Source organism: Antechinus flavipes, chromosome 2 (assembly GCF_016432865.1).
Source record: "Antechinus flavipes isolate AdamAnt ecotype Samford, QLD, Australia chromosome 2, AdamAnt_v2, whole genome shotgun sequence".
Classification (NCBI taxonomy): domain Eukaryota; kingdom Metazoa; phylum Chordata; class Mammalia; order Dasyuromorphia; family Dasyuridae; genus Antechinus; species Antechinus flavipes.
This window is the reverse complement of record NC_067399.1, coordinates 400,489,930-400,515,654: the sequence shown is the minus strand read 5'-3', so window position 1 is coordinate 400,515,654 and position 25,725 is coordinate 400,489,930. Positions and strand designations below refer to the sequence as shown.

Genomic DNA, 25,725 nt, shown 5'->3' with positions numbered 1-25,725 from the left:
TATCTGTTGTCTTTGTGAACTTTCCAAGTCATATAGTGTGTACTGAACTTGGACTGCCTTCTTACAGAGGCCTTAGATCTAGAGTCCTTATGCTTTTTTGTATCCTGTATCTGATTAGCAATCTGGTTGAGCTTATGGCCTATTCTCAGAATAGTGTTTTTAAATAACTGAAAAATATGTTAAATATCAGCTGGAGGTTGATGAAGATAATGTAATTTTTTTCTGGCCCAAGTTAATATTCCTGCTCTGAAATCTTTCCATAAGACTTCTTGGAGTATTCATGGACTCCCAAGTAAAGAGTTTTTCCCTTGGAACTTTTTTTCTCCTTATTTGAGATTTTCATTTTTTGGTCTTTCCTGAGCATAACCTTAACCTCTTTCTTTGTCCAGGGTACCTCATCTGAGTTTGAAGTTGTCTCCCCAGAGGAACGGAAATCACCTTCAGATGGCAGTGGTAACAGTTGCCTGTTGGTAAGTTGCTTAAAGAGGTAAAACCCCAGGGTGACCAGAAGGTCTATGGGGTGGGGAGACTGGTCAGTTGCTTTCTCCCTTCCCTGCTAATTCCCCTTTTCCATTTCAGTCACTGGCCCATGAGAAAAGTAAAAAACATTATACTCTGTCAGGGACCCTAGAGAGAATCAGAATTATCTCTTTGGGAAGAGATGAGGATGGAGGGACAGGACCTTCTCATTCTATGGGCATATATGCAAAAAGTGTATTGACTTCCCTATTTTAGCTTTATGGGCATTGTGATTTTGCAAGCCATGGCATCTTGCCAGTGGGGCTGCTAAGGTACCAGGGTGGCTCCAAAAGCCACGTGAGTCAGCCCTTTGGGACACCAAGGCTTTGCACCCAGCTTTAGCAAAAAAGACACAGAAAGTCCTGGATGATGAAAGCCTATGATTAACCCTTTTATGCTTACATCCTGGCCCTCCCAAGTAGGCAGCAATTTGCCTGCAGGTCAGGCTGCAAATGGGTAGGCAGGCATTCATTTAAACTCTGTTGCTTTGTCTCCCTCTTAGTTCACCATCATGCATCTACTGGCTTTAGGCTATCATTATAGTTAAGCTCCTGGTGGCTTGAAGTCACTGAGTTTAAAGCAGGGGGGATTGACTATTGTGTGCTCTGAGAGGCTGCTGGCAGTCTTTACCAAGTTTACGTAATTATTTATCAAGTCTTTATTAAGCACATGGCTTTCTGCTGAGCCATATGCTAGCCACTGTGGGTGATCTAGATGATGATTTCTTAGCTTAGTAAATTTACAGTACAATGCTGGAAAAAATCAATGTGTAAAAAAGTTTTACTTGGAGATGTTACATTAGCATACAGGCCTGATAGGATTAAATGCTAAATTCTGTGGTTCACTGTTGACTGGAGTCCACAGGAAAGATTTCTTTGAGGAATGGATATTTTGAGGAATGCTTTGAAGCATTTAGAATTAGAATTTAAAGAAGAGGTTGTGGGGGATAAGAATGAGGAAATACATAGAATATGTATCTATGATATGTATGTATGCTCTATGTATGGAGATGGGCCTAATTGGCCTATGTAGGAACTGAGCTTAGGGTAGGATCAGATTGTGTAAGGAAAGCCTGGAAGAGGTGTTTTGGACTTCACATAATCAGCCTTAGGGAACCTCATGGGTTCTTCAGCCTGGTATGTGGGTAAAGGGGGGGTGATAGTTTTCCTTTACTCATTAAACATTTATTGAATCCTGCTATGTTCAAGATGTTGGAAAAGAAACAAATATTTATAAGATCTAGTTCTGACCCTCAAGGAATTCTTTTGGTAAGATAAGATGGTCGCAAATAATTATAATGCAAAACAAAGTATGTTAAGTGTTATGGAACAACTGTAAGAAAATCCTCTGGGGTTTAGAAAAGGAGAGTTAACTCCTGGACTACAAAAAGAAAGAAGGCAAAACAATTTTTTCCACTTTAAATAATACTTATTCTTTGCTTTCTTTTGGCATAAGAGCACTGAAAAGTGCTTTAAATTCAGGAGAAAAGGTGACAAATGTAAGATAAAATTATCGCAATATGTGCTCTGCTCATTAGGCTCTTTGTGCATATCTGTGTCGTTATCCTCTTGGACCTTCACCATTCTTACTGGTAGCCCAGGAAGCAACTGGAAGCAGTGGAGGAGCAGGGGAAGAAACCTTCTCTGGTGCTGACTAATTGTGTGGTCTTGTCATTCAAAACTCCTTGGGTCTCAGTTTCCTTGTTTGAAGAGTGAGTAAACTGGATTAGATGGCTTCAGAAATCTCTTCCAGTTCTAGGTTTCAAATTTCATGGTCCAGGAAGGAAAGAATAAAGGTAGCTAGCTACCTTGGTTGCTGCTAAGGCAGATATCCTTCTTATTACCTCCTGCCCCATGACTCAGTAGCTCACAGGAAATTAATGCAACCATGGAATTTCCCCAATTTTGAACAGGGGCCAAAGTGGGAAACTGAGACAAGGAAGAAAGGAAAAGCTGGCTTCCTGGAGTGATCTGTCATTGCTAGGAAGGCTGTTCCATTGTGATTGTAGGGAAAGTGAAGAGGGCATATGGCATAGTCTGTTTAGAGAGGAGATACTGGACATGCCATATTACCTATTGTTTGGGGTCTCATTTAGTATCCTCTTTCCCATCAAAATAACCAACTGCCTTTCTTCTCTTTTTAGGATCTGGCCCCCTTGCCCAAAGAGGCTAGCAACCTGATGCTACATTTGCAGAGGTTAGAGAGCACCCTAAGTGTCTGTGCAGAGGAACCTGATCATACCCAGGTCTTTTCCCACCTAGGCCGCATGGCCTTAGAATTCAACCGACTAGCCTCTAAGGTGCACAAGAATGAGCAGAGAACTTCTATTCTTCAGGTGAGGAGCAGCTTAGCTGCTGGGGTGGTAAGTGTGGGTACACAGGGAATTTGGCAATGGACCTAAAAGGAGCTAAAGAGCCTATAGTTAACGTTGTTTTAAAGTGTAGAGAGATTTTTCCCCCTTTGTCAAAGTGGTATCATTTTTGGGATATAATCTGTATTCAGACCAGTATAATACAGTATATTTTACATACACTCATTTATACAAAAAAATAAGCTTTGTTTTTGTTGCATGTATTGACCTTGTTTGAAAATTTATTTGGAAGTTTGAAAGTTTATTGGGAAGATTAGTTTGAGAACCTGAGTTCAAAATTGAGCTAAAAAAAAAAAAATTCCAGCTCTGTTGTTTGCTGCTTCTGTGTTACATTGACTGAGTAGTTTAACTTTTATGAATCTTAGTTTCCTTCTCTTTGAAATGAGAGATTTTAGGCAAGATGATCTGGGAGATCTCTTCAGAGTTAAAAAATCTTACTTATTTTTAGTGAAATTGGGCAGTGGAGAGTCTAAAAGAAGATGGATTGTGAGCTTGTATGAGAAAGAATTGCCATCAGATATAATATAGTTCATTCTTAATTTTTCTAAGTGGTTTTGCTAGGAATCTGAATGTATGCTTTCAGACAGAAATTTGAGTTTTTCCCAGACACAAGGAACAGAAGTAGAGGAAGGGAAAGAAGGAAGGAAGTTAGGAAATGTGAGATCCATGCAAACTTAGTGGTTTTGACAGCTTAATGATTTGTAGACTTGTCTTGTCTCATTGACCACTCCCCAATAGCATCTTATACCTGTGATGTTCTCAATTAGGTAAAGAAGTCAGCAGTCCCACTCAGCAGAAGAGAAAAATGCCACTTGTAAATTCCTAGATTCTAGAATTTAAAGTAATATAAAAATTTGAGGTAATATTTAAAATGCTGAGTGATTTGATGTAATATTTAAGTTACTTTAAAATTTTATAATCTTTAAATATCAAATCATGGCAAAATAATACTTTTTACTCTTTTTTGTTTGGATCTGTGATTTCATGGGTATTAGAGATGAATCTTGACTCTTGGCTTTTCATTGTGACTACTGATGAGTTCATTATATTTTACATGGTAAGATAATTGAAACTCTAAGGAGTGAAGGGTCTTGCCTTTGTAAATGTCAGAGCCAAGATAGGGATCCAGAACTAATTCCAAGTCAGATTGTACTTAACACAACACACATGGGCCTCTCACATCACAAACCTGTACTAGAGAGATTGGGGAACCTCAGTATCTGGCACTAGCTTCTTTCTGATTTCTGGAATAGAGGACAATCTTCAAGATCTGAAGATCAAGAGGAGCACTCTTCAGCCTTTGCTCCCTTCTGTTCATCATTCAATACTTTGTGGAGAGTGTTAAAATCTCTACTTGAAAGGAAGAAAAAGACTTGCATGGGGGCAGGGAAGCAACATCTGGCTACAAGATTTGAAGGACTTTCATGTAGAAGAGGGATTGTACTTTTGGCTTTCAGGTTGGATTTCACCTGATTAGAAGGAAACACTTAGAGCTATTTAAAAAATGAATGATCTAGTTTAGGAAGTAATGAGCCCTTCTGAAAGAATTTTATTTTTGTCTTCTATTTTTTGAGTACATTTTAGAAGATAGAAGTTGGATTAGGTGGTCTGTTTTGAATCATCCATTCATTTGGACCAACATTTATTAAGTGGCTGGCTGCTGAATAAGCAAAGACAAAATGAAGCAGTTCCTATCTTCAGAGAGTTTACAATCCATAGAGATAACTTGCATTTTTGTGATTCTTTGATTTTTTTCAAGAACTAGAGGGTTCTTAAGTATGGGGTATTATTGGGATGGATCTATTTAAGAGTGAGTCAGGGGCTGATGGAGTTACAACCTCTTTTGCCTCTCTGGCTTCCTTCTCTCACTTCTTTACTCATCTGTTAACAGTGTTGTTGCCTGTCTCTACCTCATAGACACTGTGTGAGCAACTCCGGAATGAGAATGAGGCCCTAAAAGCCAAATTGGAAAAGGACCTAGAGCAGAGAGACCAAGCCACAGAGAAGCTTCGGTAAGAATCCAGGTCTTGGGGGAAGAGGAGGAAAGGGTTCAATTTGGGACAGAGGTTCTTAGATATCTAAAATTATTATAGGCTTCATATTCACAGAAGGTAATAGAGGCTTTTCATGTCTGAACCCTTCAGACTCTTCCTTCTGGCTCTCCCAATTTGGATCTTTGAGTTTCCCTTTCTGCAGGTTGGGCGAAATATGTTCTGAAATTAAAGATGGCAAAGCCATCTTTAAAATATCCAGAGTTCCTCAGATTAAGGTTTGATAATAATCAGAAACATTCTGAAAAATACATGTGAAGCTTCTTGGTAATCCAGTTGAAAGTCTTTTGGCTTCCCTTTGGAGGTAAGAACACTAAATACTATGGTTGTCTTTGATCAGTTCTGCCTAGAACTGACTCCCCTGACACTGGGGATATTGTATTTTCAGAGCTCTGCTGCCCCCTGCTGCTCCCTGTTTTCCAGCTTTACTTGGGCAACTTCCGTGCAAAGAAGAAACAATCCTGGACTGTTCAAGTTAGAAGTGCCTTTAGTGGTTATCTAGATTAGAGGTGTCCAACTCGTAGCTTGGGCCACACTGGCTGTCAGAACTTTGGATTGCTGGCCAGAACCAGATTAAAATGAGAATTGGCAAATGTTTAACGAAATAAATAAAAACATAGTGTCACATAGAAAATATCAGTATGTGGCCACAAGGATCCCTTTCTGTTTGAGTTTGACTTCATAGATCTAGGAGACCACATGTCTCCTGCTCTTGACCTTTGTACAGCTACTGAGTTTTCCCTTTTTTTTCCCCTTTGTTCCTCTAGGCAAGGGTTTCTTAAGTCTAGGGGCTCCATCCTAGGAAAATGCCTGATAATGGATTTATTGTGTTGTAGGACAAGGGACTTGTATAGAGACTTTAGAGGGATCCATTGGCCATGAACTTAATAAAAGAGACTAAATAATTTTGAAGTTTTGGCCTTTAAAAATTTTATTTTTCCATATTTTATGATAATTCATATGTCACTAATAATAAAAATGCCCCATTTCAATATTTCAAAATACTTTGCCATTTCATCAATACAAATAGTCTTTCTGCTGAATCATCTCATAACCTGTGTATGATTTATTGTTTTTATGTGTTGCTATGGCCAAAAAATCATCTTTTGATGGCCATTCTTCTAGTAAATGAACTGGTCTTTTTTGTCAAACACATAGTTTCTCAATGAATTCATATTTGAGCTTTCCACCTTGTTAGAACCTGCCACAAATTCTATCTTCCTGGAATAGGTTTTAAGTACTTAGAGACCCTTTCATCTACTGTCAAAGGACTTCAGTGAAAAAAAATAGTATTGCAGAAGTAGGAAGCTGGGTTAAGAGCAGTACTTCCCCAAGTATACATACCATTGTGGTGCCAAAGACTTTTGGTGAAATGAGAAATTGACTTACAATGCAAATAACATTTTAAAATATAGTGGTTCCTGCCTAATGATACTGGCAGGAAGAGCCAACAGTATTATATTCAGGCACTATTGTATAATGTGTGGCAGGTTAAGGTTAAGTGAAGATTTGAGAATTATTAGATGCTAAAAAATCCCAAATCATTCAACTAAGGAATATTTTATTGAATATCTACTGTGTCTCCAAATCCATAAAATAAAAAGTCTTATTATGATTGTAATCTGCTTTCTCTCTTTCCCTTTCTTCCCTCCTTTTCTTCTTCCTTCTCTCTTTTTTCCTTTTCTCCTCCTTTCACCCTCTCCTCCTTTCTTTTCCTCCTTTCCTCCTTCTTTCCTTTCTTTCTTCCGAGTTTCAGTCTCCCTATCTTGAGACCTATGATTCCATTGCTGATTGATACAGAAGCTTTGACAATCCCCATGTCTAATTAGGAACAGTTTATTTCTCTTTAGGCAACCTTATGGTCTTCTACCCCCAGGGGCTCCCATATTGATCCTGAATGTAGTGGGGACACCTGATAGACTTTATTCCTAGGGTAGCTCAGATCTCCTGATCTCAAATATTTCACCAACTGTAGCTTCCCTAGTATAAGGGATTACAGGCATGTACTGCTAATCCATTTGCTCTCACATTTTCTGCTTCTAGTTAGAATCTATGTTAAGAAGCCAGAATAGGGAGTTAGATACAATATGGTTTTGCTAGTGGTCATTTGTCCTGACTACAGTGCTGTTTTTTGCAGAAGGACAGGTGTGACTTTTGCAATATATAATGAAATGGATTGTGGACTAGAAAAGTGAAATATATAGATCTTATGGAATGGTATAGGAATTGCGAGATATTGGTTTGAATTTGAGTTCTGTATTCTTGGAAAATGATTAGTGTTATAGAATTTAGAATTGAAAGAACTTTAAAGTACATTTAGTTCAAACTCCACACACTTTACAGATAAGCAAACGAAAAAGATTTGATATATATAGAAGTGCTTTGTAAATCTTAATAAAGCTGTCTATAAATCCTCGTTGTTAGTATTGTTATTAGTCTTAGATGCTGCTATCCCCTGAAGTTTACTCTTTGTAATTGCAGTTTTAGAATAAAGCCCTTTCCCCTTATCATCCATTCTAAGTTGGGAGAATTTGGAGTCTGGAATACCGCATGTTTCCTTAGAGAGAAATAGTGGTAATAAGAATTTTGGATTTGAAGGCAGAAGTCCTGAAATTCAATGCTTAAATTGAATCTGCCATTTACTAGCTGTTTTTTTGGGAAATCTCTTTAAACCTTCTTTTTCCATAAATGAGATATTATATATACCTCTAGCAACTACCTTATAGGGATGTTGTGAGGATCAAGTTAAAGTATGTCAACATTATGTAAATTAAATATAAATAAGTAAAGTAATATAAATTACATGAATATTATTGTGATAAGGAAAAGGAGACTTTCCAAAGTCACTTAAGTAGTTAATAGCATTGCCTTTTTTGGGGACAAAAGATTCATGGAGAAGTATGCAATTTATTTGACTTGACAAGTAGGAGCAGCAGAGGTGCTGCGTTATTTCTCATATAGGTTACAAATTTTAAATGCAGAGGTTAGTATCACTACATATAGCCTTCCACAATGAGTCATGGCAAGGTTTCCTCACAAAATTTGTTTCTTTATTTGCCTGTGGTCCAGGGAAGAGAACCAGGAGCTAAAGAAGTTGGTTATGAGCAGTAGTGGCAAAGAGGGAGCCACTGGGCTGCCAGGTGGACTAAAAACGGAGGTCTCAGGTCGGAAATCGTTGGCTAGGCAGCAGCAGGTATGGAAGGTCAGAGGAATCTGGCCAGATTAAATGGGATCCCACCATATTTCTCACTTATTCCCTTAATCTCTTGGGTAGCCTTATATGTAATCATCATTTGAAAGGTTGGGTGGGGGTTAAAGGGGTGACAAGGGGTGTGTTTTCTCTCTGGAACTGTGGCTAGAAAAATAGTTCTTTCCCCTTATCTACTGTCTAGTTTGAATACACAGGTAGTTTGGGTGGACACTAACTTTAAGGGAAATTGGTATCTTAGTTATGGGAACATTTACTTCTCTATGAAGAGGCTTTGTAATGAATTGTAAAGACCATTAGTTTGGAAGTCATAAAGACCTGGGAATCCATCCTCCCCTACTTATATACTGTGTGATCTAGACAAAGTTTTCTTGATCTTCTCTAAGTATTTGAATTTCTTTATCTCAATGTTTTTTAGTTTAATATTTTTACTATTGCCCTCATAATTTCAAGGAAAATGCTTTATAAAATGTAAAGCACTTTATAAATTTGAATTATTGCTATATGTCTTTAGAGCTAAAAAGGAGAGATTATCAGCACTTTAGGAATTTTAGAAATTGTATAGTTTTTAGTTGGCTGACTCAGTTGTGATGTGCAGAATAGAGTCTTCAAGTTGACAGGATCTCAGAGGTTATCTAATAACAGCTTCCCCCTTGATTCAGAAGTCCCCCCTACAGTATTTGTTTTCCTCCACTTACACTCTTTTTAAAAATAGCTTTTTATTTTTCCAAATACATGCAGAGATAGTTTTCAGCATTCACCTTTGTAAAACCTGATGTTTCAAATTTTTCTCTCTCCCTTCCTCTTTCTCTCTTCCTTAGATAGTAAGCAATCAGATATAGGTTAAACAGATAGCAGGAGCAGCAGAGGTTCTGGGTTAAGTTTCCCATATAGGTTACACATTTTAATTCTTCTAAACACTTTTCTATATTTGTCATGCTGCACAAGAAAAATCAGATCAAAAGGGGGAAAACAGGAGGAAGAAAAAAAAACAGCAACAACAGAAGGTTAAAATACTATGCTTTGATTCACATTCAGTCTTCACTGTTCTCTGGATGTGGATGACACTTTTCTTTTTAAGTATGCGGGAATTGCCTTGAATCACTGCATTGTTGAAAAGAAATAATTCCATCACAATTGATCATCACAAACTTCTTGTTACAGTGTACAATGTACTCTTGGTTCTGCTCACTTCATCAGTTCATGTAAATCTTTCTAGGCTTTTCTGAAATTAGCCTGCTCATCATTTCTTATAGAATAGTAATATTCCATTATATTCATATACCATTAGCTTATTTAGCCATTCTCCAACTGATAGGCATCCTCTCAATTTCCAGGTACTTGCCGCTTCAAAAAGAATTGCTATAAACATTTTTGCACATATGGGTCCTTTTGCCTTTTTTTTAATGATCTCATTGGAATACAGACCCAATAAAGACACTGCTGGATCAAAGGGTATGCCCAATTTTATAGCCCTTTGAGCATAGTTCCAAATTGGAGCTTATATTCTTGTTTGGCAATATATTCTCTTTTGGGATAGAAAATCTTTGTGGAGCTGAAATCTTGTAACTTCTCCCATTTGTGCAAGGATTGTCTTCTAGAGCCATATAACTTCTGAAAACATTGAAAGACAGCAATCATACTCCTAATGATTTTTCATCTTTAGGAAAATCATATCTAGTTTCTTCAGTAAATCCTTATATGACATGGTTCTGAGACCCCATATCATCCTGGTCAGTCTGCTCTGAAACTATTCCTATTAATGTTATATGGAACTAGAAATATTACTGGTCAGATTCCAGTACTATTTTCTTTTCTTTTCCCTACTTCCCTCGCCCTGTCATTCAACAAGAAGTCAGAATAATCTAATAAGAATATTGACTTTGGTGCCAGAAGATCTTGAGCTCTAGGCCCTGGGAATAGGGATAGTCCCTTTTGTTTTGTGGCCACAGTTTTTAGTCTAGTAACTTGCAAAGAGATACCTAATAAGTGGTAGTTAAGTTGAAGTTCATTTAATATCTGGTTATTAGCCAGTTTTCATCAGTGAACATATGTTCTCTCCTTGTCTCTTGATGGACTATAGGCCTAAGAATAAAAGAACATGAAAGGAATGCATTGTTCTTAGCCTCTTCTGAAGGAAGGGGAGTTTCTGATATGTTCCAGGCCAGCCACATCCTGTACTACTCCTGCCTTGGTGCAATATGATGCAATTCTCAGCCAGGAAGAGGGACCAGAGCCTCATGAATTCTACAGAAATACCTGCTAGGAAGAGGGAGATGAATGATCTTAGGACAGAATTGAATTCTAACAGTGACTATAATTAAACAAAAGAGAATTAGAATCCCAAGATCACAAGGATCTGCAAGCTACACCATCTGATCTAGACATTTTATTGACAGAAATGGAAAACTGAGATGCAGAGAGGGAAACTGATGTGTTGGGAGTTATATAGTACATTTCTGGTGGATACAGGATTCCCTTGACTCCTCTTTGTAGTGGTCTTTTCTATTGTTTTCATTTCCTTGGACCGTTTGTTTTCTGTAAGAATCATATTAGGGATTGTTGGATGCAAAGAGAGGAAATGGTGGTATAGGGATGTCTAGAAGAAGGATAGCAAGAATGGAAGCATTCTAGCTTGGGAGAATGAGGGCATTAGAGAATATTCTCTTAACTCTAATAAAGCTCTATTTTCTCTTCTCCTTCAGGCTGGTATAAGCCCAGGTAATATCCCTGAGGCAGGGACTATGGGAGCTGCTGAGAAGAAAGTGAAGATCCTTGAGCAGCAACGTACTGAGGTAACCAGCCCAGGGTAGGGGCAGAAAGAGAAACCTAATTTCCCCCCAAAATTTTCCATTAGAATCTTGGCTCTGTTTGGTCAAGGAAATACTTGGGAAGGTTACTGTAGAGATTGTTCATTATATTGTCTTTTAATGTCTCCAAACCTGGAATCCTTTTGGAACTTTGGCTCTGGAATGGATAGGTTTTTACCCACTCTTTTCCAATTTTCTGAAAAGAAGAAATTGTTTTGGAAAGGAGATTCCAGGTAGACACATTCTGAAAAGATTTTTTTATGTCGAACCTCTTTACAGCCAAAGCTGTGTCATCATATCTTAAGGCAAATTTCAGCATTTATTATGGTTGACCAAAGACTAAGACATTGCCACACGATGATAACTTGGTATAAGTGATCATGGAAGGAAAACTTGTAGAGAAGGATTACAGTCCATTTGGCTTCTCTGTATGAACTTAGAGGGTTTCAGTTTCAATTTTATTTCTTCCATGGATCATTTCTTCTCAGCCTTGAAAGCAACTAGTTCCCTTATTTACCATCCATTTATCAAGCTTTTGACTATGATGTACAAATCTACTAAACACTAGACAAGGGAACTGTCTGTTTCTGCAGGGTGCTTTGCCTCTTCCCTATATGGGCCAGTTTCATTCCTGCCTCCAGAATTTGGCTGATCCTGTGTATTTCCTAGAATACTTTCCCCTCCTTTCCACCTCTCCAAAGGCTATCCATCCTTAAGACCCAGTTCAAGCCTTAGCTGTTCCTCCCTGACTACTCCAGCCCACACTGATCATTACCTTTTTTTAAAAAATAGTTTTTTTTTATGAAATATTTTTATTTGGGGCAGCTAGATGGCACAGTGGGTAGAATGTTGGCCCTGAAGTCAGAATGACCTAAGTTCAAATCCGGCGTCAGACACTTAATACTACCTAGCTGTGTGACCCTGGGCAAGTCTTTTAACCCCAATTGCCTCAGCAGGAAAAAAAGAAAAGAAAAGAAAAAAAAGATTTTTATTTATAAAACATTATAAAACATAATTTTTCAACATTGACCCTTGCAAAACCTTGTGTTCCAAATTTTCCCCTCCTTCCCTTCACCCCCTTCCCTAGATGGCAGGTAATCCAATATATGTAAAAATTCAATATATGTATACATATTTATACAATTATCTTGCACAAGAAAAATCAGATCAAAAATGAAAAAAAAAAAAACAGAAAAAATACAAAATGCAAACAAACAACAGAAAGAGTGCAAATGCTATGTTGATCACTACCTTTTTAAACTGCTATTTCATGTGATACTAATCTTGTCTTCCCAACAATAATACCATAATCACCTGAAAGGCAGGTTTTCTCCTTCTCTTGTAATCCTTTGTGCCTAACACAAGACTAGCTATATAGATTAGATGAGGGATACAGACAGGTTAAGTCACACTCTATTGAACCATGAGCTACATCTTCCCCTACTGCCAAGATTATGTGAAGGTTGTTTGTTTCAGGATTTGTAGGGAGCTGGCCTCTCTAGTTCCATGTTAACTCTGGCTTCTTCCTGTAGCTTCTGGAAGTGAACAAGCAGTGGGACCAGCATTTTCGTTCTATGAAGCAGCAGTATGAACAGAAGGTAATAAAGGCTCCTCTCCAGCCATTGTAGACGTTGTTTGTATCAATGTGATATACAGTATAGTAGAAATACTGCTGGACTCCATTCAGGAGAACTATATTCAAGTCTTGACTGATACTTTTTGTTATATGACTGTGGTCATTCATTTCAGTTTCCTAAATGTCAGTTTACTTATTTGTAAAATTAAGATAATAATCCTTGCATAATTTCTGGCATAATGTTTTGTTTGGAAAGCTTTATATAAACCTTATAAGACTATAAGTATGTGTTGGTTAATTAGTTGATTTGAAAAGAGGGGAAAAAAATCTAAGTTTTTCACCGCAGGATGCCTGACAGTTTTAGTCTTCATCTTTCCAATCTGTTTCTCAGAGGCTCAGGAATTTCTGCACCTGATGTTGGGTTCATTGGGGGTTAGCAGAGGTGGGATAGACCCTGACTTAAGTTTTGTTCTCTTTGCTCTTTATTGCTGATTCTTCCTTACACAGATCACAGAACTACGACAGAAGCTGGCTGATTCTCAGAAGCTAGTGAGCGAGCTAGAAGCTGACCGAGAGCAGAAGCAGCGAGATTTTGACAGAAAGCTTCTCCTGGCCAAGTCTAAGATTGAAATGGAGGAGGCAAGTATGGTCCCCTCAGTCCTAACACTTATCCCTAGGCCTTCCCCTTTATGACGTGGTGAACTCTACCAAGATGGAGTTGGAGAACATGCCAGAGCAAGGGAAAGATTAGGTATTAAAATTTCCTAGGCTGTCCTTATTAGAGAAATAAGGAAGGCCTAGGAAATTTTAATACCTAATCTTTCCCTTGAATGAACTTAGATTAGATGGGATATTAATGGATCAACTGGTTCAGTTCCTTGTCATCCAAGGCAAATAATAGTTGATTCTACAACCTCTTTTATCATGGAAGCATAGAATTTGAGGGCTGGAAGGGACTAAGTCTTCATTATCCTTAGAATCAAGAAATTCTTCCTCAGAATTATAGCTTGACTTGTTCTTGTTTTTATACAAACCTACTTCCTGGTTCTCTATGCCTGGGATTCTAACCTTCAGTTCTTTCTAATAGATAGCTCATTTTTCTTTCAGAGGAATGAGACTCAGAACTTTTTCCATTTTATCACAAATTGAGGAGGTTAGTTGGGAGTAACACCTTGAAACTTGAACTAAGCCATGCTAGAGTCCTGAACTACTTTTGAATTTCAGCAGTTGGAATAATTTTGTTGACAGATGATTAGCATCCTACTTACAAATGCACTTGTGAGATTAAACAGGCAGAAATTTCTGATCCAATCTTTGTACCAGAAGAATGGACAACAGTAGTAATAAAACATATATTGTGTTTATGGCTCTGGAATACATGGTATGGTGATGCTTTTTTTAATTGAAACTTTTTATTTTTAAAACTTATGCAAGATTTTTGATTTTCTTCCCGAGTTATTTTTACCTTCTGAATCCAATTCTCCTTGTGCAACAAGAGAACTGTTCGGTTCTGCAAATATGTATTGTATCTAGGATATACTGCAACATGTTTAGCATATATAGGACTGCTTGCCATCCTGGGGGGGGGGGGGGGGGAAGGAGGGAGGGAGGGGAAAAAACGAAACATAAGTGATTGCAAGGGATAATGTCGTGTAGAAATTATCCTGGCATGGATTCTGTCAATGCGAAGTTATTATTAAATAAAATAAAATTTATATATTTAAAAAAAAAATAAAAAAAAATAAATAAAACTTATGCAAGATTTCACCATTGATTGTTGCAAAACCTTGTGTTCCAATTTCCTTTCCTTCTTCCCATCCTCTCTTCTAGAGAGCAAGTAATCCAATATATGTTAAACATCCTAAAAGATTTCAGCTAACCCTGACCATTTTGAGCTAGACCTAATCCTACATCTAACCAATTAAACTATTTATCACACACTTCAAAATATTTATTCATCCTAGTATAGGTGATAGAATAGATCAATCCATAGGAAAAATATATGTAAATCTAACATAGACATACATTTATGTCTATTATATAATATTATATTATTATACATATATTATATATATATGTTACATAATTATATAATTAGGTGATGCTTATTTTTTATAGGTGATTTACCTTAATTCTGTTTGGCTCAAGGTAATGTTCACATATCTCCTATCCCTTAGCAATACTGAGGACAGAGCAAAGTGATTCTGAATTATACTGGAGGCTGTGGTAAACTTGTGGTTTAAACAGTTATTTTAAATTTCACACAAAGTAGATAATGGGGAGTTGAAAGTATCATTTTAATATACCTATGCTTGCCTTATTTTGGTTGAACCTGTTTTCCAATAATAGGATTCTTTGGATTCCTAAGATCAGTTGAAATATACTTACTTCTTTCTATGCACTCTCTTCTTTTTTCTCCAGTCTTTTCCTTTTCAGATCTCAAAGTTATTACTTCCTTTTTTCAGTAAACATTTATTAAGTGCCTGTATGGATAGAGAGAAAGATTAAAAAGATAAATAGTATCTGGTCTTCACAATCAGAGTGCTCAAAGTTTAGTAGAAAGATAAGCCATATATAATGGAAATTATAATGGGGTCAGAGGTGGGCATAAATGGATCAGAAGATTGGCCTTTAAAGTCTTGGGACCTTTAAAACCAGGGGTCAAGTTCTATCTCTGACTTTTATACTGGCTTTGTTAATATGAGCAAGTCATTTAATCTCCCACTGTCCAAGGAAATACCCTAAAAGTGATCATTTAAAGATAAGTTGCTGATCTGTATTAATGGAGAGACTTTCCACACCAGGAGTTTTTCATCCTAGTGAATTTACAATTCTGGATTGAAAACAATAGCAGCAGCAATAACAATCCTCCCAAAAAGTACATATTACTAAGTATGTGATCACTTAGAGAAGGGGGAAAAGCACTTCCAGTTGAAGAAATCAGAGAAAACTTCATGGATGAGTGGTGCTTAGAAGTAGACCTTGAACAATAAAAAGAAATGATGAGACAGATATTCCAGGCATAGAGGTGGCTTGAGCAAGGAAATGGAGATGGGAAGCATGAAAAGTAGTTAAGAGGAAGTAAAAATAGTTCTGTTTGGAGGAAATGGAGATTTTGTGAGGGAGAGGGATATGTGACACATTCTTGCATTTCCTTAGAGAAGAAGAGCTTCAGATTTAGCATTGCAAGATCCTACAATAAAGGATGGACAGTTAATTTGTCCCTTTGTAAAGTATGGTTTTGAACTTGGGGATGGAGTTGAGGTCTGTGAATTTTTTTTTCTTAATTCTAACTCTTTCAGTATAGTTGATTTCCTTTGTAATCCTATATGTTTTCTTTTATGAATTTAGAAACACGTATTCTGAGACAGTCTATATATTTTAGCAGATTGAAAAAAGGGTCCTTGACACCAAAAAAAGGTGAACTCCTGCTTAGATGATGTGAAAAATGAGGTAGAAAGCACGGGATGGTCTTCTGCTTAGCTGCTGTCTTGTTTTCCATTCCAGGCTGATAAAGAAAGATTAACAGCAGAAGGCAAGGATCTGAGACAGAGAGCTAAGTACCTCCAGGATCAGTTGGTTCCCCTTACTCGACAGCGGGAATATCAGGAGAAGGAGATCCAGCGTCTGAACAAGGTAAGCATCTTGGCAGTCAGTGCTTATTCCTAGTATTTGTCCTTTGCTTAGTACCTTGTGATTGCTGTCCACCTCTATTGCTCTCCTACCCTGTTTGCCTTTTTTTTTTTTTTCCTTGGTGGTAGTAACTAAATCTCTGCTTTTCCTCATTTCTCTCCTTTATAATCCTTACTAATCTTTGGACAGTTCACAACTGGGAGGGTGGATTAGAGCTAGAAATACAAATATTTGGCTACAGATCAGAAAACAACCTAAGGGCCCCCATTATCCTATTAGTCACTGCTACCCACTTCAGACTGTCCTGACCACTCTATTCTATGTGTGACTCCTATGCAGGCTGGGGGATATCTATATTATCTTAAGGGCTATAGGGAGTTGTTGAATACCTTGATGAAGGAAGCAACATGGTCAGTCCTGACTGATTATTTTGGCAGCAATGTAGAGGATATATTGGAGAAGTGAGAAGTAATAATGATCTGAGCTAGAGCCACATGAATGGAGAGAATGGGAGCAGATTTGAGAGATTTGTGGAGGTAGAACAGACAGGACTTGGCAACTGATTAAATGTGGGTGGTGAGGGAGTAGATGACTCAGATTTTACACCTGGATTACTGGAAGGATGGTGGTACTATCAGAAGAAATAAGGAAGTTGGCTCAAAGAGCAAGTTTAGGAGAAAAGATGATGTGTTTAGATTGAGATGTGTGGAGTTTAGTTGCTGATGGAATAGCACAATATAATGTACACCAGGTAACTAAATGTGCAGAACTAGAACTGAAGGGAACTTAAGAAAAATGCTTAGGGGCAGAAACAAGATAGTGAAGTAAAAGAAAGAACAGCTATGTTGTCCCCTATACTTCTTCCACAAAGATCTAGAAAATGCACCAGGACAAGTCTTGATCAGGAGATCCAAGGAAAAAGTTAATCTTTTTTTTTTTCCATAATTATAACTTTTTATTGACAGAACCTATGCCTGGGTAATTTTTTACAACCTTATCCCTTGCACTCACTTCTGTTCCGACTTTTCCCCTCCCTCTCTCCCCTCCCTCCCCCAGATGACAAGCAGTCCTATACATGTTAAATATATCACAGTATATCCTAGATACAATATATATGTCTCTTGTTGCACAGGAAGAATTGGATTCAGAAGGTAAAAATAACCTGAGAAGAAAAACAAAAATGCAAAGTTTACATTCATTTCCCAGTGTTCTTTCTTTGGGTGTAGCTGCTTCAGTCCATCATTGATCAATTGAAATTGAGTTAGATTTCTTTATTGAAGAAATCCACTTCTATCAGAATACATCCTCACACAGTATCGTTGTTGAGCCCTGGTTCTGCTCATTTCACTTAGTATCAGTTCATGTTAAGTCTCGCCAATCCTCTCTGTGTTCATCCTGGTGGTCATTTCTTACAGAACAATAATATTCCATAACATTCATATATCACAATTTACCCAACCATTCTCCAGTTGATGGGCATCCATTCATTTTCCAGTTTCTGGCCACTACAAACAGGGCTGCCACAAACATTTTTACACATACAGGTCCCTTTTCCTTCTTTAGTATCTCTTTGGGGTATAAGCCCAGTAGTAGCACTGCTGGATCAAAGGATACACACAGTTTGATAACTTTTTGAGCATAATTCCAAATTGCTCTCCAGAATGGTTGGATATAGTGAATCATTTTTCCATCTTGGGTTGTTATATGAAGCAGACAGAAATATCTAGAACCCCTGAGGATTGGAGTAGCCAGGAACAATGTATGTGGAACATTTCAGTGCTAGGAGAGGCTGTGCTCAGGGGAAAATAAGGTCACAGGTCCAGCATAGAGGGTCCTACACTTGTGTGGGGTAGAAGAACTGGAACTAGTTGGCAGCTCTATCAGTCATTACCCAGTGCCAGGTCCCAGATTCAGGATGGACTGAGGAGGGAACTTGTGTCTGGGGGTGGCATTTCAAGATAAAGGACTATATAACCGAGCTAGAAATAAGTTCAGAAGCAAACGAGCTGTGTTGTGACTATGACCCAAGGAGTAGAGCAGTTTCAGCTCCAGCGTCTTACTCAATCTAAAACCTGAAGTAAAATAACCAAGGCCAAGAATAACCAAAGGGGAGCCTATAGTTCTGTCACTGCATCTGCAGGCCTTTTCAAATAGCTGATAGCAATTGAATTCCACAACAGCCTACAAGAACTTTCCAACAAACAATAGAAATGTCATACAGACACTCGGAGTAGGAGGAAAATTTCCTTGATCAGCCTAGAACACTGAAAACCTGCAGGTCAGGTCCAAGAAGAACCCAACAGACAGTACCCCAAGAAGGCAACAAAAGCATTTTAAAGGATAGATGCTCAGCTTTCTTCAGAAGTACAGAGAGCCTAATCCTAATATAAAATCTGAAGTCAGGACATAAATCCAGAGGAAAAAGAAGACTCCAGAATATCTATAAGCAAAGCTCAAGGACAAATTCAGTTTCAGCATCAGTCCAAAATTATGATTACAAACTGTATTTCCCTCCATCATATTCTTCCTCTCTCTTTTCATCCTTTCTTTCCTCACCACTGTTTTGCTTCTATCTGTCACCTCTTCTAGTCTGCCCTCCTTTTGGGCGTTCCCTACTCCCCTTCCCCTTTTCTTAATCTCCCACTTTCCTGTCAGGTAAGATAAATTTGTGTGTTCAACTGATTATGTATATTATTCTCTCTTTGAGCCAATACTGTTAAGAATAAGGTTCAGGTGATGCTTCTTGCTTACCCTTCTTCCATCATCCCCTCCATTGTGAATAGATCTTTTGCTCTTTTTCATGTGAAAGAACTTATACCATTTTACCTTTTCTTTCCTTCTGCATCCAATGTATTTCTCTTTCTCATTCCTTAATTCTTTTATGCTATTCCCTCAAATTCACTTTATACCTCTACTCTCTATGTAATATTCCTTCTGGTTGCACTATTACTGATATTTTTTAAAACTGATATTTTTTTAAGGAATTAAAGTGCCATCTTCCCATGCCGGGATGCAAACAGTTTAGCCTATTGAATCCCCTATGTTTTCTTTTCTCTTTTTACTTATTTATGCTTCTCTTGGGTGTTAATATTGGAGGTCAGATTTTATTTTTAGTTTTGGTCATCTCTTTATGAAAGCTTGACATCCTTCTATTTCATTGAATGACTGTTTTTCCCTTGATGTATTATGTTTAATTTTGCCAGGTAATTGATTCTTGGTTGTAATCCTAGTTCTTTTACCTTCTGGAAAATTAGACTGGAGAGAAATGCATAATTAACAGTCATAATCGTGAATTGAATGAGTTTACTCATAAAATAAAAAAGGATGGCTACATGGCATAAAAAGTACAATTCAGCAATATGTTGTTTATAAATAGCAAACTTGAAACAAGAAGATATACCTACAGTTAAAATGAAGGGTTAGAGCAAAATCCATTATTCTTCTGATGAAGCAAAAAAAAAAAAAAAAAAAAAAAAAAAAAAGGCTGCAGAAATACAAGAAATTGTTATTAAACACCTTCCTCTTTCTTGCCTTTCCCCCCTTTTCTAAGTTGCCTTTTCCCAGAAAGCACATTAGATTGTGGAAAACTTTTGGTACATACATCCCTATCTTCTGCATATCCTTACGCTAATCAGTCCCAGACTTTCACCAGCTTGTCAGAACAGAGAGTTGCTTGCAACCAAGGAATTACTTGGAGCTTTATCCTCTTTATAGATAATAGTTCAAAGATTATCTGACTGGTGGTCCCTTATAGGTTCTGGCCATAAGATGCTTCTGCAAACTGTTATGACCTGACTCTTTTTTGATCCTAAGGCCCTGGAGGAAGCCTTAAACATTCAGGCTTCTCCATCCCCTACACCCAGTACCTTTGGAAGTCCTGAGGGACCAGGAGGACTCCTGCGGAAACAAGAGCTACTCACCCAGAATGAATTATTGAAGCAACAGGTGAGGAGAGTAATGGGAAGGGAAATCCTGGGAAAGGGAGAAGTGGGACTGTGGTTGCAGTATGACACCCCCTGGTGTTAGAATGAGTGCTAGCACAATTTGCCAAGTATATCATGGGCTTTTTGGCATAATAATAGCATTCTGTATTCTAGACCTAGACCTCTTCTTTCACTCTTCCTTGATTCTCTTTGTTTATCATATGTGAAATTGTAGATATCTACAGACACTATGGCCTAGCATTTTAAAGTCTTTGAAAGGCCTGATCCCTCACTCATGCCTGGACTTCTTCCTGCTATGCCTAAATAGGTAAAGATCTTTGAAGAAGACTTTCAAAGAGAACGGAGTGATCGTGAACGAATGAATGAGGAGAAGGAAGAGTTGAAGAAGCAATTGGAGAAGCTTCAGGCTCAGGTTATCCTGTATAATGCTCAAGTGAGAGTGGGAAACCTTATGGTGAAATAGAAGGAGGAGGATGGGGTGGTGAAGGGCAGGGCCCAGGGAAGCATGCTGCCCTTTGTAGAGAAGAAATAGTAGAGAGGAGTTTTCTGAGGGAGGAAGACCTAGGTTCTTTAGAGGCAAGGGCCTCATTATCCTCTGTTAAGTAATTATTTAGTGAATTAGTTCTAGGCTAAGTTGCAAAACAATTGTTGGTCTGTATTGGTTGGAGAAAAGGAAGTGTCCTTAAAAGAGCTCTCTTTGATAATGAAATCACAGGTCTGAATGAAAAAAATATATATTACTGGTTCCTGATGAGAACAGTGGGGGTTTGGGGATCTATGTTTGGGGCCTGTGTCTGGCAGGGGGAAGAGGCTGTGGTTAAATTAACTACACAGTCTTACTTTTAAAACTTTGTCTTTGAAGCAGAAGGATATGGGATTGAATCAATACTGATTAATAAGATGTTGCCTATCACATATATTGCTCAGTGATTATGAGATAGAGAAAAATTGGAAATCTGTTACCACTGATGAGTTCAACGGTAAATTGTTGGGGCAGAAACATTCTAGGTTTCAGCACAAACATGTGTGATTGGTGTAATTAATACCTACAATCCTGTGTGTTGAGTTGGAATGAAAGTCTTCATTTGGAAAGATAATCTCTAACAAAAAGGGAAACTGAGACCAGAGACAATAAGACTTAATCATTATCATGAATTATCTTGTAATTAAGGGAAGTTAGAATTCCTTGACTGATTTCATCTAGTATTCTTTACTTTGCACTATAATTTTCATCTCTGGGACTATCTCAGTCTTTGGAAGCTTGAAATGGAAGCAGAAATGAGGTATGAAGAGGTAGACTTGGTTTAATGGGGGAAAGTCTGATACGAGAATCAGGAAACCCAGGTTCTAAAATTGGTTCTGTTGTTGGTTATTATGTGAACTTGAGCAAGACTCTTACATTTTCTGTAAAAGTAGGGAAGAATAGACTATTCAAATATCTATAGCTCAATTCTAATGGTGTGAGTATCTGAACATTCTAGACTGTTTTATGATCTCTTCCCTTCCTAAGATGTTTAGAATTTATTCTCCTATTCTTCAGGCCTGACAAACACTTAGGCTATATCTGTTCCAGTGCCTGACTTTGACCAGTTCTGTAGACCTAGCTTTCTGGGCTCTTAAGTAAAGAACCTTGCGTAGAAATACATCAGATGGCAGGGAATATTTTTCATCTGCTTCATTGGGTGTGCTTTCCTGACTGGGCAATTTAATTGAACTGGTGTCTTTGTTTTCTAAATGGCTTGTCTGTATTTCTCTTAGATAAAGGCTTTTAAGGAAGAAGAGAAAACAAGGGAAGCCCTCAGGCAACAAAAGCGGAAGATGAAGGTATGGAACCCTGTGTTGAAAGTTGGCAGAGGCCCAAGGCTAGTTTTCAGATGAAAAGTTAGGCTCTTACACCCAGCAGGGTTTTTCTGTTTCTGTAATTTCCGGGTTTGGTTGCAAACCCTTTTCTTTGTCGGTATGTGCAACATGCTACACTGACGGAATGCTGACCTTGGAATCATAAAAGTTATGTGTCAACCCCTTTCTGCCACTGACTGTGAGCTTGAGCAAAGTCCCTAAGATCCCTTCCAACTTTGTGAATTTATGATATCAATAAAAAATGTTCCATAAAATTTTTGTGATTCTAAATGCTTGGGAAACTACTGGATAAAATGAGGTAACTTGTATTATCAGAAGGCTGAACTTGTACTTTGTCCTTTGTAGGCCTCAGGAGAAAGATACCACATGGACCCTCTCCAAGAGCATATCTGTGGGGGCTATCCCTATGCCTACCAACCAGGAATGCCCCCATTCCTGCATCACCACGGTTTTGAGGACTGGTCAGAAATCCGATACCCACCACCACCAATGGCCCCAGAACATTCACCTCCAATCCCCAACTCCCGCCTCTTCCATATGGTAAGTTATTTCCCTTGATATTAATCTAGTTCTGTCCTCAAAATTTTCCCCTCTCTGTGTGCCCTTTCTCTTAGTTTACACCTGCAGATTAAGTCTGCTTGAACCCAGTCTAGGGGAACTAGACTTCCAAAGATGTTTCTAGCTCTATAATCTTGTGAATTCTATAGCAGGGTCAGTGCAGTGAAAGTATGAATCTTCCCATTGCCATAAATATTGGCACCAGCACTGAATCCCAATTAGGAGGAGAGACCTGATTCTGGGCTGTGATAAGGAAATTCTAGCCATTCTAGCCCTCATGTCATTTCAGAATCTTGGGATTTATTAAAGAAAAACTGAGAAAGCAGAAAGCATGAGAAAATAGAAGAGCTTAATTTAGCTAAGTCCTCAAAAAATCACCATTTCTGTCTAGAAATATTAGCATATTTTGAATCTTTTTTCCTCTGTCATTTTCTCTTCAGTTTCCATGTCTTGTTGACTTCTTGCATCTAAATGTTTTCCTGTCTGTTCTCTTTCTGTCCTCAAATCTGGTTTACATAAGCGACCTCTAAGATTGTCTCTCATCCTTTCCTGGACTCTTTACCTCTAACCCAACCTGTACCTGACTAGTTGAGGATCCTTAAACATTTATTCCATGTGTACCCTAAAGGCAGCGTGCTATAGCAGAAAGAACATTGGACTTGGCATCAGGAGCCCTAGAATTTGAGTCCAAGTAGTGAAGTCTGTTGACTCTGTGATCTTAGGCAACTCACTTAGCTTCTCTGAATCTCATTTCATGATCTTTCAAATAATAGTCCTTGGAATTGCCTAGCTCGAAGGAGTGTGATAGTAAAAGCATTTTGTGACTTTCAAAGCATTGTCCAAATTAGTAATGATTTCCTGTTCTCTACTTCATCAAATTAAAATCCTGCCTGGCTTCAAGCTTTCTACAATCAAACTTTACCCATGGTTTTACTAATTTTTTAAAGAGAAACATCCTTCATTACTCCTTTTTGAACTTAATAATGCAGGGCTTAGCCCCATCTCTGTGGCTTGCTCCTCTTATTTAGAATGCCCTTCTCCTTACCTTTTACTTCTCCAAATCCCACTTGCCTGTCAGTGTCTAGCTCAAGATTCATCTCTTCAATAAAAGCTTTGATGGCTTTATATCTTTCTCATCTCTCCATTCCCTTATTTACATTGTTTCATGTATGTGTCTTATCTCTACAGCCTGATTATGAGTTCTTTAAGGTTAGAGGCCATGATTCACACTTCTTTTGTATTTCCCACAGAGCCCAGGACAATGCTGGGCAAGTTTAATAGGCTTGCAGTGTATATTTTCTTAGAATGTTGGTGGGTTGGTTAGTGTTTAAATGATAAGCATGAATAATATTTCAGCCAGAATATGCTTGGCGTCCCCCTTGTGGTGTGATGAGGAACCAAAGCTCCCAGGTTGATGCTGCCCCGATCCAGCCTTCAGAGCCTGGTAAGAATTCTCTATTTATCTGAATCAGTCTTTTATTTGGAGGGATAAGGGGACCTTCTTTGTCACTGAAGCTTGAAAGGCCAGGATTTCTGGCAATGTAGATGATGGTATTTAGGAAGAGATAAGGGGACCCATTGTGAGCATTCCTGTATAACCTGGCTGCCTTCATCTTTCAGAACCGACTGATCACGGATTACCAAAGAACTAAAGACCAATCTAACCCTATGACCAGAGCTGCTATTGAAACAAAATTGATGGGGCAGTAGGAGCGTGGGGGGAGGACTGGGCCTTGTGTCTATTCTTTCTCTTTACCTCATCCCCAACCTGGACCCTTCACAGACCACTGGATTTTCTGTTTGTAGGAGCTCTTTGTTTTCCAGTGGAAGTGCCTGTGGAAGGCTTTTGTTTCCCATCTGGAAGTAGGGAAGGTGGGATGAGGAGCTAGGGTCTAGATCTTAGAGAAAAGGAGAGTGGAGCTCCATGACTGACACTCCACAGTTGGTCAGAATCCTTCAGGTAATACTGTCAGGAGCTATTGATTGTATTTTTCCCTTCTTTCTAAATGGACACATCCTCTCTTGGGCCAGTGTAATATGTGTTAGTTAAAGTATAGATTTTTCTTCTCGGACTCTAAAAGTCACTTCCAGTATCCCTTCTGGAACAGAGGCCGTAGAGAGTACTATTTTGTTCTAGGAGAAAAGAACAAGATGGTTATGTTTCTGGTTAAGAGTTGCCCTGTTTTTGAGCCTTAACTTCTCTCCCAACCCCTGGTCTTTCCCTCTAGCCATGCTGACTAGATACTTTGCAGTGTCTCATTGCCTCAGTGGTGTGGCAAGTGTGTTTGTGTTCTTTGCTTGTGGTTACCATGGTTTTTCCCTCAAAAGTTCCCAAAGTTTGAAATGGACTTGGGTGTGTGGGAAGAACAGGTCAAAGGGGAGCATGGTGGGGACATGGACAGGAGTGTGATTGGGTGGCCCAGGCTAGTGTTGGGACAGTTCTGAGACAAAAAAAAAGATGAAGTTTTTATCCAGTCTTTCCTCATATCCTTTTTTCTTACCTCATGGAAGGCTAGAGAATGTGCTCTTTACCCTTTAACTTTCTAAGTCATTCCCTAGCCTGACTACTTTTGTCACTTAGCCCTTTCTCCCTGGTCCCAACTTCCATTTCTCCTTCTCTTCCAAGAATGAGCTGGGGATGAGCTTTCCCATTCTCTTCACCTTTGGGAAGAACCAACCAGGGGCTTTATGGAGCAAGCCAAGTTCCCACTGCCTATTGTTTGAGTCCTTTCCCCTACCATAGCCACAACTCTTGACAGCTTTTCCTTCTCTAGAAATGTCCCACTTTTCCAGCTGAATACTCTAGACCTAAGCTAATGAAGCACCTCAGGGTCTCAGAGTCTGGAAGTCAGCACATTTGAAAATGAAAAGCCTTTGATCTCTCCCCTGGGGTAGTTAAGTTCAGTTATGATTTTCATTACTCAAGAGTCATGACACACTACTTGTTTGGGGTTGAAGGCTAGTTATGTGATCCCTTCAGACCTCCTGGTCTCCTCCTGCTCTCTCCCTTTTGAGGTCAGGGACTGTTGTTTGCTATATCTATTTTTTTCTTTCCCAGGACTTTGTATATAGTAGGTCCTCAATAAAGAGTTATTGAATGAATTTTCTAGCTCTGTTGTGTGACTTAACAAAATCTTAAGCCCCCTTTGGGCTTCTCAGTTTTCTCTAAAATGAGGTGCTTATACATGAGACACT

At 38.4% G+C, this 25,725-nt stretch overlaps 1 protein-coding gene across 5 annotated transcripts in view; it reads left to right on the top strand.

Annotated features, from left to right (window-relative positions):
* The window catches only part of TNIP1 (TNFAIP3 interacting protein 1), a 59,734-nt gene extending 34,102 nt beyond the window's left edge, over positions 1-25,632 (top strand). For 4 of the 5 annotated variants that reach the window (XM_051978732.1, XM_051978734.1, XM_051978731.1 and 1 more), the window contains 14 exons: positions 390-470; positions 2,663-2,854; positions 4,808-4,902; positions 8,011-8,134; positions 10,855-10,944; positions 12,492-12,557; positions 13,043-13,174; positions 16,043-16,171; positions 19,982-20,113; positions 20,420-20,545; positions 21,871-21,936; positions 22,318-22,512; positions 23,887-23,974; positions 24,151-25,632. In XM_051978732.1, coding sequence (XP_051834692.1) covers positions 390-470; positions 2,663-2,854; positions 4,808-4,902; positions 8,011-8,134; positions 10,855-10,944; positions 12,492-12,557; positions 13,043-13,174; positions 16,043-16,171; positions 19,982-20,113; positions 20,420-20,545; positions 21,871-21,936; positions 22,318-22,512; positions 23,887-23,974; positions 24,151-24,182 — 1,548 coding nt within the window. In that variant the 3' untranslated portion in view covers positions 24,183-25,632. The remainder of the gene's footprint in view (positions 1-389; positions 471-2,662; positions 2,855-4,807; positions 4,903-8,010; positions 8,135-10,854; positions 10,945-12,491; positions 12,558-13,042; positions 13,175-16,042; positions 16,172-19,981; positions 20,114-20,419; positions 20,546-21,870; positions 21,937-22,317; positions 22,513-23,886; positions 23,975-24,150) is intronic. The other variant, XM_051978733.1, reaches the window with a different exon arrangement.
* The last annotated feature ends 93 nt before the right edge of the window (positions 25,633-25,725 follow it).